Raw genomic sequence first — 13,955 nt, forward strand, 5'->3', positions numbered from 1 at the left:
AAGTAGAAACTGGATAGGCTTGGATTTTTTTGAGAGCAGAAAAGGCTGAATGGGGGGCATGATTGAGGGGTTTGGACAGGGTGAATAGGAAACAGCTGATGCCCTTTCGTTGAGGGGTCAATCATGAGAGGGCATAGATTTCAAGTGAGGGTCAGGAAATTCAGAGGGAATTTGAGGAAAGAAGTTTCAGAAGATAGTGGGAATTTAGAATGCACTGTCTGGCAAGGTAGTGGAGGCTGGAAACCTTGCAACCTTTAAAATGTATTTGAGCCCTTGAAATATCATAAGGATATGGGGGCAATTGCTGGGATAGGTTGAAGGGCCTTTTCTAGGTTGTACAAGTCCGACATCCCAAGTTCAGGGTTACCACAAGCAGATTACAGTAGTGTTATTGAAACTCCCCATCTGTCTCATCTGTTTTTTTTCTACTTCTTCCCATCACCAATTTAATAAAAGCTGCTATTAGTGTCAAGTATGCATTTTTCTTAGTATTGATGATCTCCTTTGGGCATACTGGAAAGCCTGAGAGTATCAACAAAGATATATTATATTGAGAAAGAAAGCAAAGGATGCACCATCCATAACTAACCAAATCAAATTGAAAGAAAAGATGTATACTGCTACAAAGAGGATCAGATTGGGGAAGTTAAATGAGGAAATGGTAGAAACTTTGAACAGCTATTTTGTATCTCGCCATAGTGAAAGACCAAAAAAATGCTAAGAATAGATGTTTAAAAATTGAGACGAGGGAGGGAAGAACTTAAAACCATCACTAAGTATTGGCTAAAATAATGGAATTAAAGGATGACCAAGCCCCCTGGACCTGATGCCGTGTATCCTACTGTCTTAAGGGAAGTGGATGTATTGGCTGTAATATTCCCTAATTTCCTCTTCTCAAAACATCGAAGTAGATTGGAAAACCTCAAATAGTGCATCTCCATTCAAGAAAGGACAGAAATAGAAAGATGGAACCGATAGGCCAGTTAGAATAATATCTGTAATTGGGAGATTGCTAGAATCCACTATAGACGATTAGAGCTGAACATTGAGAAAAATCAAAATATGATCAGGCAGAGTCAACATGGTTTTGTGAAAGGGAAATCACTTAAGGCATGTGTATGAGGGTTCTTTCAAGGTATAACAAGTAGGGTGGATAAAAAAAAATTTGAATTTCAAAAATGCATTCCATAAGACGCTTCATGAAAGGCCACTGCAAGATGACAAGAGTTCATGGTGTTGGGGGTGAAATATTAGCAGAGGTAAAGGATTTATTTCCTATTAACTAAGTCAGGATAAATGTGTAATTTTCAGGTTGGCAACCTAAAGCTAGTGGAGTGCTACAAAGATCAGTGTGGGGGCCTAGACTATCTACAATCTACATTAATGACTTGGATAACTGTATTGTAGCCAAATTGTATGATACATTGGTAGAAAAACAAGTTGTGAAGAGGATACAAAGTTTGCAAAAGGATATAGGTTAATAAGTGGGTTAAAAATTGGCAGATGGCATATAATGTGAGAAAATGAGATGTTCACTTTGGCAGGAAAAATAGAAAAGCAGAATATTTAAATGGAGCAAATGCAGAATGTGGCAGCAGAGAGGGATCTATCTTTGTACATGAATTAAATATTAGCATATATAGCAAGTAATTTGACAAGTGAAATGTTGCCTTTTATTGCAAGGAGGATGGAGTGTAAGGGTTGGGAAGGCTTATTACAGCTGTGACAAAGTACTGATGAGACCTCATATGGAGTACTATGTAGTGTTTCGTTCTCTTGTTTTAAGGGAGGGATATACTTCACAGGTAGGCCAGCATTTATTGTCCATCACTAATTGCCTAATTGAAGATGTTCAGAGAAGGTTTACAGGCTGATTGCAGGAATGAAGAGTTGTGTTGTGAGGAAAGTAGGGCCTTTATCCATTGGAGGTTAAAAGAATGAGAGATGATCTTATTGAAATATATAAGATTCTTAAGGGGCTTGGCTGGACCAATGCTGGGAGATGTTTCCTCTTGCAGAGAATCTGAAAGGTGGGGGTATGGTTTTAAAATGGGTGAAAATGGAGACGGAGGAATTTCTTTTGCGATTCTTCAGTCTTCTGAATACTCTTCCAGAAAGTAGTGGCAGCTGAGCAATTGAATATATTCAAGGCTGAGTTAGACAGATTTTTGATTGACAAGGGAGTCAGGGTATGGGGAGAGCTAGAAGAGTGGAATTAATGCTAAAATCAGATCAGCAATGATCTCGCTGAATAATAGAACTGGCTTGATGGCTCTGTTGCTCATGAGGTAATGTTCAGCTCTGGAAAGATTGTTGTTGTGAAAGTAAGGAAATTAAAATGTTAAACTTCAGGGATTTCCAGAAAACCATAAAGGAAATAACATTTTCAGAAAGTTACCCACATTTGTTAAATATTCTGAAATAGTGGAGATGCAGCAGGTGGGCTAACTTAGCTGGAGAAATTGTAAAAGAGGGTTAATTAGATTGGCAGTCAGCTTGAGGATAGATCAAAACAAGCTGTGGTGTAATGGAGCTGAGTGCTTAAGAAGATTTGCTGGTTTCAGTTTGCTGGAGGAGTGGGCTGGTTGCCGTTTGGACCTAGTGTGATTCACAGCTCATGGAGAAGTCATAGGGGAGCTAAAAATATGGCGAAAGATTGTTGATTATATGTTGGAGGTGGGTGTGGTTCGTAGTCCAGAAGAATATTCCTTGGCTACTGTTAAGGAGAGTCAGGCCACTGGAGGTACTGGATGTTTTATGTCTGGGGGAGATGTTCCCTTTTCCAACAAAGTAATTATGGTGGGATCACCTATTGAAGGAGTATATTTTGTTCTGAGAATTATTTGGTGAGTGGAAAATGTAATATGATGTCGCAGCAGCAGTTGATCATGCTGATCTTAAACTTGTAAAAATTACTGAAAGTTAAATGCCTATTGATCAATGCAGAGAACAAATTTTTACACATGAATGAGGAATTTGCTAATGAAAAGTTATAATTGGTGAGAATAATTGAACATCGGTCACCAAAAAGTAGAACACTTGTGGAGAGCTTGAAATGCCTTGAGGATAGAAGCAAATTTAACAAAGGCCAATCTTATGTTAAAACTTGATGAACTTGAAGCATGAGAAGTCTCCAAGGATCATGAAAAATGCCTTGAATAAGAAAAGAAATTGCTGGTGAATTGGAATCGAGTGCAGAATTAAAAACCAGCTAGTGAACTCTTAGAACTTCGTGAAAGAGCGATGAAGTTCTTAAAACTCGTTGCAATCTGGAGAAAATTAAACTGCATATGCGTGGTGTGGAGTGTCACCATTTCAAAATAGCCCTGTGAATAAAAGCTCTTTGCTGAATTGTGATCTAGTTGACCAAAGAACTGACCCAAGTAAAATTACTAATGCATCAACCTCCATAATGGATAGTATAGAAACAACTGAATTGGAAATTAAGTATCAGCAAAAAGGACAAACTGCAAAATGATCTGAAAGGGTGAATGACTAAATTTTGATTTAATGGTGCTTGCTGGTGCTACGTGCAAGATGCAGGAGCTGGAATCCAGGCAAATGGACAGTTGTCAAAAATCTGTTTTAAATCAGAGGAACGGTATGATTCGTGAGTAGTTGAAGGATTAGAATGGACCATAAAATTCAAAGGATGAAGTGATTGATGTTGCTCGAAACAAATTGAAAAATACCTATTTGAAATGGAATTGGGAGAAACGACAAGACTAAGTTTGTTCAACTTCAAAGATCAAATCAAGCAGTGGTATCTTTCTTGTGAATGTAATGTTACGACTGCAGCTGATGTTGATGCTCAGCAAGCCAGATTTCGGACTGATTATTGTAGAAACGAGGGTGGATAGCTACTGAACTCAAATGCGTAGAAATCCAGTGGCAACTTTTGGCGAATTAAAATGTTTAGTGGAAAAAAAAACTTCATACAATATAAAAGGTGTGAAAAGGGATTATAGGGAATTAGGTAGACAGCTGAGAAAGAGGACCACGAAGGTAGTAATCTCAGGGTTGCTGCTTGCGCTGCGGGAGAGTGAGAGCAGGAATAGAATGAGGTGGAGGGTTGCTGAGGGACTGGAGCAGGGGGCAGGGATTCCGGTTCCTGGATCATTGGGACCTCTTTAGGGGCAGGTGTGACCTGTTCAGTAAAGACGGGTGGCACTTGAATCCCAGGGGGACCAATATCTTGGCGGGAAGATTAGCTAGGGTTACTGGGGGGGCTTTAAACTAGAAAGGTTGGGGGGAGGGAATAGAGATGAGACTGAGAGTGAGGACGTTAACTCCCAGGTAGAGAAGGACTGTAGACAGTATGAGGGAAGTTAGATGAGTAATGGAGAAGGGAAGTGCCCAGACCGAGGGTCTGAGGTGTGTCTATTTTAACGCCAGGAGTGTAGTGAACAAAGTAGATTAGCTTAGGGCATGGATTGATGCTTGGGAATGTGATGTGGTGGCCATTACAGAGACTTGGATGTCTCGGACACGGGACTGGGTACTTCAGGTACCGGGATTCAGATGCTTCAGGAAGGACAGGGAGGGGGGCAAAAGAGGTGGCGGAGTGGCACTGTTGATCAGGGACAGTGTCATGGCTGCAGAGAAGGTGGATGCCATTGAGGGACTGTCTATGGAGTCTCTGTGGGCGGAAGTTAGGAACAGCAAAGGGTCGATAACTTTGCGGGGTGTTTTCTATAGGCCGCCCAATAGTGACAGGGAAGTTGAGGTGCAGATAGGGAAACAGATCCTGGAGAGATGTAGTAATAACAAAGTTGTCGTGACGGGAGACTTTAATTTCCCAAACGTCGACTGGAATATCCCTAGGGTAAGGGGTTTGGATGGGGAGGAGTTTGTTAGGTGTGTTCAGGAGGGTTTCCTGACACAGCACGTGGCTAAGCTGACGAGAGGAGAGGCTGTACTTGACCTGGTGCTGGCTAATGAACCAGGACAGGTGACAGATCTCTCGGTGGGAGAGCATCTTGGGGATGGTGATCATAATTCTATCTCCTTCACGATAGCATTGGAAAGAGATAGGATCAGGCAAGCTAGGAATATGTTTGTCTGGAGTAAGGGGAAATCTGATGACATCAGGCAGACAATTGGACGAGTAAACTGGAAGGAGGTTTTCTTGGGGAAAAGTACTGAAGGAAGGTGGCAGATTTTCAAGGAATGTTTGACTGGAGCTCTGCACTACAACGTTCCCATGGGACGAGGAGGTTTTGGTAGGTCGCGGGAGCCATGGTGCACGAAGGTTGTGGTGAACCTGTTCAGGAAGAAAAGAAAGGCGTATAAAAGGTTGAGAGAGCTAAGAGATGTTAAGGTTCTAGAGGAGTATAAGGCTTGTAGAAAGGAGCTTAGAAAGGAAATTAGGAGAGCCAGAAGGGGACATGAGATGGCCTTGGCGGGTAAGATTAAGGAGAATCCCAAGGCGTTCTACAAATATGTGAAGAGTAAAAGGATGAGAAGAGAAGGGATAGGACCTATAAAAGGTGAAGGGGGAAAAGTCTGTGTGGATCCGGAAGAAATGGCTGAGGTGCTTAATGAGTACTTTGCCTCGGTATTCACAGTGGAAAGTGATCTGGAAGGTTGTACTACAGGTTTGCGGCAGACTGAAAAGATTGAGTATGTGGATATTAAGAAAGAGGATGTGTTGAAACTTTTAAATTCTATCAAGACAGACAAGTCGCCGGGACCGGATGGGATGTACCCCAGGTTACTGTGGGAGGTGAGGGAAGTGATTGTCGAGCCCCTGGCGATGATCTTTGCATCGTCGATGGAGACGGGAGAGGTGCTGGAGGATTGCGGATGTGGTTCCTATTTTCAAGAAAGGGAACAGCGATAGGCCGGGAAATTACCGACCGGTGAGTCTGACCTCAAAGTTGATGGAGAGGATTCTGAGGGACAAGATTTATGAGCATTTGGAGAAGTTTAGAATGATCAGGAATAGTCAGCACGGCTTTGTCAAGGGCAGGTCGTGCCTTACGAGCCTAGTTGAGTTCTTTGAAAATGTGACTGAACACATTGACAAAGGAAGAGTGGTGGACATGGTTTACATGGACTTCAGCAAGGTGTTTGATAAGGTCCCCCATGCAAGACTTCTTGAGAAGGTGAGAGGGCATGGGATCCAAGGGGCTTTGGCCTTGTGGATCCAGAACTGGCTTGCCTGCAGAGGGCAGAGAGTGGTTGTGGATGGGTCTTTCTCTGCATGGAGGTCGGTCACCAGTGGAGTGCCCCAGGGATCTGTTCTAGGACCCTTGCTGTTTGTCATTTTTCATAAATGACCTGGATGAGGAAGTGGAGGGGTGGGTTAGTAAGTTCGCCAACGATACAAAGTTTGGTGGTGTTGTGGATAGTCTGGAGGGATGTCAGAAGTTGCAGCATGACATAGATAGGATGCAAGACTGGGCGGAGAAGTGGCAGATGGACTTCAACGCAGATAAATGTGTAGTGGTCCATTTTAGCAGGACCAACAGGATGCAGGAGTACAATATCAAGGGTAGGAGTCTTAGCTGTGTTGAAGAGCAGAAGGATCTTGGGGTCCGGGTCCATAGGACTCTTAATTCGGCCTCGCAGGTGGAGGATGTGGTCAAGAAGGTGTATGGTGTACTGGCCTTTGTTAATCGAGGGATTGAGTTTAGGAGTCAGGAGGTAATGTTGCAACTTTATAAGACCCTTGACAGACCCCACTTGGAGTACTGTGTGCAGTTCTGGTCGCCTCACTACAGGAAGGACGTGGAAGCTATTGAGAGGGTGCAGAGGAGATTTACAAGGATGTTGCCTGGATTGGGAGGCATGCCTTATGAAGATAGGTTGAGGAAGCTAGGTCTCTTCTCCCTGGAGAGACGAAGGTTGAGAGGCGACCTGATAGAGGTTTATAAGATGTTGAGAGGAATAGATAGGGTGGATTCTCAGCTATTTCCCAGGGCTGAAATGGTCGCTACGAGACGACACAGGTTTAAGGTGCAGGGAAGCAAGTACAGAGGAGATGAGGGGTAAGTTTTTCAGAGGGTGGTGAGTGAGTGGAATCGGCTGCCGTTGGTGGTGATGGAGGCGAACTCGCTGGGGTCTTTTAAAAGACTTCTGGATGAGTATATGGGATCTAATGGCATTGAGAGTTACAGATAGTTCTATGGCGTGGTAGGTATAGATGTGATCGGCGCAACTTGTGGGCCGAAGGGCCTGTTTGTGCTGTAGTGTTCTATGTTCTAAAAGATGCATAGTAAAGACCCTTGCAAAAATCTTTTTGTAAAATTACATGATGAAATTCTTCTTTAAAAGTTGTTGCAAAAAAATCCACAATTTGAGAAACTGCTTACAACTTCCCAAGCCAAAACACGAATGTGGTTTTCTAGAAGCAGATGTAAACAAACTGCTTCACAGCACCCTGGCCTATCTCTGATTTGCTTTCTTCTGTTAAAAATCTTTCACATCCAAAACAAAGGAGTTATCCTTCAATTAGATCTCCCTCCAGCTGGAAATCAGTTCCATGGATGTTCAACCACCACCACCACCACCACCCCCCGCCCCAATCTTTGTTCTCCATAGTCTTCACAACTCCCTTTAAACTTGGGTTCTCCAAATATTAAAACCTTTTCACGTTCCTATGTTACCTTACTTTGGATCAATAAAATTTAAAAGACCTGCCCTGTTTACTTATTCTGGTCCCTTCATGCCTACACAATAGTTAAGCCCACCAACATCCCTATGTTCTCAAGACCAAGGAAATTTGGCATGTCTGCTACAACTCTCTCCAACTTTTACAGATGCACCATAGAAAGCATTCTTTCTGGCAGTATCACAGTTTGGTATGGCTCTTGCTCTATCCAAGACCACGCAAACCAGCCTCCCACCCATTGACACTCTATACACTTCCTGCTGCCTTGGAAAAGCAGCCAGCATAATTAAGGGCCCCACATCCTGCACATACTCACTCTCTTCCACCTTCTCTTATAGGGAAAAAGATACAAAAAGTCTGAGATCACATACCAATTGACTCAAAAACAGCTGCTTTCTTGCTCTCATCAGACTTCTGAACGGACCTCTTTCAGATTAAATTGATCTTTCTCTACACCCTTGCTATGATTATAATACTACGTTTGTCACGCGCTCCTTTCTTTCTCTATGTATGGTATGCTTTGTATAGTGTGCAAGAAACAATACTTTTCACTATACTAATATGACAATAAATCAGACCTCCTGTAAGATGCAAATATTCTTTGTCATCTTTTAACCAGTGTAATAGCTACATATGCTTTCAGTACTTGACTGTAAATGTAAATTTCAAATCCACTCAGTTTACTTGTTAACTAAAACCCACCATAAGGCCTCAGTACAAATATAAAGAAGTAATAACCTTTACTCTTTCTTCCCTTGAGATTCTACAGACAATTTGGCTTCAAAACCTCTCCTTTGATTAACCTGGACATGCCCAAATGCAGCTTTCCTTACACAGAGAATATATACACAACATGGAAATATACATATTAGAAAAAACATCTCAATGCCCGTGAAATGGCTAAGCAGTTTTGATTACCGGAGAAATGATTTGATAATGTACAAAGATGCCATGTTGATATTTTCTCAATGAACTTACTATGTTTTGAGTTTGGAAAATGAGCATGAAGATGGAATTACGCCTACAGCTAATGAGGAAGATGATTGAACTGTGTTTTTAAATGAAATATTGAGTTATAGACTGATACTGGGAGAAAAAAAAATGCAAGGGGTCACTTATGAGAATTCTTTGATGTACAAATTCTGCTAGTCTTAAATTTATTGGCATTGTTTTGGTTAAATCTTTGTACAATATGATGTGCAGTTATGAAATGAGATGAGAAGCAAGTAAACAAAGAAAAATGTTTTAAAACAATGGTTGAAAACTATTTTTCCCTGTGGACCTTAGCTGAGAGTGGAGGAGAGGTGTGCAGCAATTTAGGCCAGCAAATGGTGTGCAGAAGTAAAACAGTGAAAAGCTTTAAAAGGTCAGATGTTCTGGAGAAACTGTCCCAGTGAGCAGGACAGGGAACAGGTCCCAAAACAGAAGGTAGTCCTGAACCAGGGAGTGGGACAAAGAGGCCCTAAAAAGAGAGTCTAATTCCTTAAATTGTAAGAAGCAAAGCAATTGACTCTGAATTATCGAGAGAAAGCTGCAAGGAACAGAGTGGGCTTGAGGGAAGTCAGAAGATCAGAGGAGGCAGCTGAAAGTTAGTGACTCCTTTTTACAGGCGTTTGGTGCACATAGCTGTGCATGTGTGCTAATCGCATTCTCCTGTGACCATGATCTGTGAAACCACGGTTTGGATCCATCACACCAGGTTCCACTCTGGGATCTGACTTGCCTAGTAGCAATATAATGGTACTATCAGCTGGTATTGTAAAATGCTATCTGACCTGCTAACTTTTACTGTGGTTTTTATATTTCAGAAATGTTTTTATTGATGCATCCTGTTATCAGTAAACAAAAATCTATTGTACTGCTTGGGATGAATTTTTTGGTAAAGCGAGTACAAAATGTACTTCCACCATAGTAAATATCTTTGTATGGTATTTGTCATCTAATTGATGCTAAATGTTAACAAATTAGCTGTTACCCTTTTATCTCTTTCTGATATGTCAGTCTAAGAACAAAATAGGCCTTTTACTATATAAATTTTATAGAAAATGCATTAGCAGCTAACCATCTATCCCTAATCATATTTCTTCCTGGGCTCTGCATGTTTAGTCTCATGGTACATTTGTCAGTCCTTCAGAACCTGTATATCACACGAGTTTAAATAAATTGTGTGCAATCAATAAAGGTCAGAATCACAAAATGTTAGTCTATCTTTTTTCGTTCCACTCTGCTGATTTCCCCTCAACCTGCAACTTAGCTGAACATAACACTTGGGCCAACAAGGAGAGAGGCTGTTTTTCCTTTTCCTGATCTTTACTCTTGCTAGTAGAAGGGTATAACAACATTCAGAATCCTCTGGTAACATCATGTGTGATATGCTGAAAAACCATATGGCGTTTTATGTATTATGCACATATTGATGTCTCAATATAATTCCTTTATGTGCAACCTTTTAGAATGTTCTATTTCAGAGAGATCTTGGGAAGCTGAAGTATAAATTTGAAAGACCAGTGCTGTAAGATAGGGTTTCCCAAACTTTTCCAGCGATGGAACATCTCATCATCTCCCAAGAGCATCTGGAAACCTCCATACATTCTTATGTCAACAATTTTTGCTTTAGGTACCACCACCACCACCACCACCACCACCACCCCCCCCCCCCCCCAAGTGAATCCTCTGCCAAAGTACCTCTCCCGTGAATCCTATGATTAGAAGGTAATGTGCAAAGAGTTGGCTCAGTGTTCGATTTGATTGTTTTTAATATATTGATTTGTAGCCATTGCTCTTCCTCAAATTATTGCTGCTTCAATTTACAGGTGTGGTTCTTGTTCAGTTTTTTTTCTAAAATTACTGCCCTTTAGTTTTGTGACTGCCAGAATTTCCTCAGGCACCTTCCCCTCTCAGAGCACCAGGATTCTGCAGACCCCATTTAGCAACCCCTGCTGTAAGCTGTTGCAAAAGACTATAAACAATTAGGTGCTGTGACTGGGCAAGAGTGAATGTTTAGTTTTTATTCCAATTCAATCCAATCAAGTCAAATTCAGAGCCTCAACAAGTTGAAACATTCCTGATCCAAGCTGACAAGATTAAGTAGGGAGAGAAAGGAGGCAAGATATTATAGTCTTGCCATATACATTAACTGAGTTAGATTGAGTATACTTATTAATGGTAATGACATTGCCTCTGGTGGTAAACATTCTTCTTTCTTTTAAAAATATGGAATTCTGAGGGGAAGCAAGATTACTGTTCTTGCCATATGCTTTGACCACAATGACCATGTCGCAGTTTGAAACAAAGTGGTGGCAGTGTTAGAAGAACATGCAAATTTATGTCCAAATAACACTATATTGGGCTCCTGCATATTAGACATAAAATGTTATAATTTAATAACAGCTTATTTGTGAAAACATATGCTCTGGTATAATTCCAGTGTTTTAGGAAAGGGGTATATTGGCAATATGTGAAAGCAACAATATTGTTTGAAATTAAGTGCAGATCATTCTTGCTCATTGTAATTATGGTCTTAACTCTTACTATTACAGGCCTACAATATTCATGTGAATGGAGTGTTACACTGTCGGGTCCGATACAGTCAACTCTATGGATTGCATGAGCAGGTAAATAGTTTTTGCAACTGCAAGGTATAATGATCTAAGTAAATGGAAGGTACTATTTTCCATGAAATCACTTCCTGGTGAGAATAGCCAACCTAGTGGACAGTAAATAATCATTCCATTCTACTGTATGTAACCTGTAATAATCAGCTTCCAATTACATTGGAATTTTTTTTTCTGGTAAAGACCAGTTTAAAATTCCTTTGTCTGGAAACAGCCTGACTTGAATATTTGATGCTGCCTGACTTGAGTATTTCCAGTATTTGTTTCTTTTGCATGTTCTTTTTATGCCTGTGCGTAAGAGCTGCACGATTGGCTTCAGGCCTAAACTGTGGAACTCGCTACCTCTTTTTCACGGAGTACTGGGTGCCTGGAGCTCATTGCCGGAGGAGGTAGTGGAAGCTGATACGATAGTGACTTCTAAGGGGCATCTTGACAAATACATGAATCGGATGGGAAAAGAGGAATGTGATCCCCGGAAGGTTAGGGGGTTTTGGTTCAAGCCTGGGGAGTCGAAAGGCCTGTTCCTGTGCAGTAACTTTGTTTGTTCTTCCCTCAAGATACTCAAAACTTATCCTTGTGATGAAGGCTTTTCCATTTGCTCAAATATTGCTGCGTGACTCCATATCTAATTTCGTTATATCGTAGAATCCCTACGGCACAGAAGGCCAATTGACCCATCAGGCCTGCACTGATGACAATCTCATCCCCGTAACCCCATATATTTAGTCGGCTAATCCCTGACACTAAGGGACAATATACCATGGCCAATCAACCTGACTAAACATGTTTGGAGTTGGGTGTGGGTGGAGAAAGTGGGGAGAGAACTGGAGCAGACATGGGGAGAAGTCACAATTAAACCCGGTCCATGGCACTGAGGTAATAGTGCTAACCACCAGGCACTTGTGAAATCTGTTGCGATCTTTTATTACATTAAAGATGCTATATGAATGAGTTGTTAATCCGTGACTGTGTTGGTAAAAGATTGGAAAAGGGACAGTGATGAGAAGGCATTGCTGATGGTGAGATGGTCAGAACCAGTATGTTTTAGTGTTATTAGCTAGATACAAGTCTGCGCAGAAATGTTTCTAAAAACTTCTGTTCTGCATCTTATGTATGATCCTGCATTCTCTTTCAGTTAAGAAAGGAATATGGGACCAATGTACTTCCGCATTTTCCTCCTAAAAAGATTTTCACTTTAACGGCTGCAGAGGTAGAACAACGTAGGGAACAATTAGAGAAGTACATTCAGAGTGGTAAGAACGTGTTAATTCCTTGTTATTCTGAAATTCAAATCAAAATTAGCTCTGTGCTCTGATATTTGGATTTCTGCACTGCAGATGCTTGAGTAATTAACATAGTTCTAAAGGAATGTAAATTATGATGGATTCTGAAAAATAGTTCAGTTCCATTCTGGGTTAGGGATACAGTTAATATTTCTTCCTCTGAAAAGCACGATGGGGAAGGTCCCTTTCCTTCCTCTCCTTTTGACCTATGTTTTGAAAATAGTATTTTGACACAAGTTCCTGTTTGACCTATTTGACTTCTTATTTTCCACCCCCTAAATAAAAAGTGTACCATTTTAATTGGTAGGTAATAAATTTTATGTATTTGCTGTTGCTGTTTTCTTAACATGATGCTTAATCTCATTCACTTATACCTGTAGTCTGATGCTCTGCAGAACGTCTTCTAAACATCATTATGCATGAGTAAGCTGTAAAGGCAGATGAAACGTAGTATCTGTGTCACTTTAAACCATACCATATTAGTGAATATGAGTTAGAAACGGGAGTAGTGGAATGACTACTTGATATTTGCTTTTGCCAGGGCAATCATTGATCAGTTGTTTGAACAAGGTTTAAAAGTAACATTTAACATTATGCTTTGCGTAAAGATTCTATAAATTGTCAGTTCTTTGCTCATTCCTTCCTCTTTCTCAGCCCCTTTCTCCCTCAACTGAAAGGCTTTTGATATTTCAATGGCTTTTGCTTCCCTTGGGCTTCCAACAAAAAGATGCGCAAGAGTAGCAAGAGCACTGCAGATTGCTTGAGAAGATTTAAAATTGAATATCCTGTTGGAGTGCGATTAAAATCTGCTGCAACTTGAATCATGGCCATATTCCTGCACTGGTCAATCTGTCATTAGAGAGTCTTGGCTTTTGTTTTATGTTTGAGTATGCCTCTATTTTCAGCCTTGTTTCTAACCAATGATTTTGTTTTGCTGCATCAGATATGTTCCCTTTTGCAGCTTCCACATTCCTTATTGAATGATTGTGGCATTTATTTTTATTCCTTATTTGCTTGCCTCCAGCTAAACTAGTCATATAGTTTCAAGACTTGAGAACCTGTACATGTAGATCTATTATTTGGGACTGACTTTCCTGTATTCCACTTGAGGAAAAATTGTTTTGCTAAAACTAATTCTTGTGTTTATCATAGTACGTCAAGATTGCTTGCTGGGCGGCAGTGAGGCATTCAACAGCTTTCTGAGAAAAGCGCAACAGGTATGTTGACATTCATAATCACCAAGAATTTATCAAAAGATTGTGTGCAGTCCCATCTCTTTATTTAATGTTCACTAGTTGGGAATCTAATGAGTTGAACTAGCATCACAGTACTATAAAGAGATGATCTTAATTATTGTGATGCTTGAAGTAATTTTCATTTCATTTTCTGACTAATGTGACCTAACCTGAATTGGTAGCACTTGTCTCTAGCTGTGAATTCAGA

The 13,955-nt window shown here is 40.8% G+C and overlaps 1 protein-coding gene across 1 annotated transcript in view; it reads left to right on the top strand.

Moving 5' to 3' along the window:
• Positions 1–13,955, top strand: part of snx17 (sorting nexin 17) — an 89,606-nt gene that overhangs the window by 12,176 nt on the left and 63,475 nt on the right. The window contains exons 2-4 of the mRNA XM_080192691.1: positions 11,155–11,229; positions 12,365–12,482; positions 13,665–13,729. Coding sequence (XP_080048817.1) covers positions 11,155–11,229; positions 12,365–12,482; positions 13,665–13,729 — 258 coding nt within the window. The remainder of the gene's footprint in view (positions 1–11,154; positions 11,230–12,364; positions 12,483–13,664; positions 13,730–13,955) is intronic.

The sequence above is a fragment of the Carcharhinus amblyrhynchos genome, chromosome 7, assembly GCF_965287045.1.
Source record: "Carcharhinus amblyrhynchos chromosome 7, sCarAmb.v2.hapA, whole genome shotgun sequence".
Classification (NCBI taxonomy): Eukaryota; Metazoa; Chordata; class Chondrichthyes; order Carcharhiniformes; family Carcharhinidae; genus Carcharhinus; species Carcharhinus amblyrhynchos.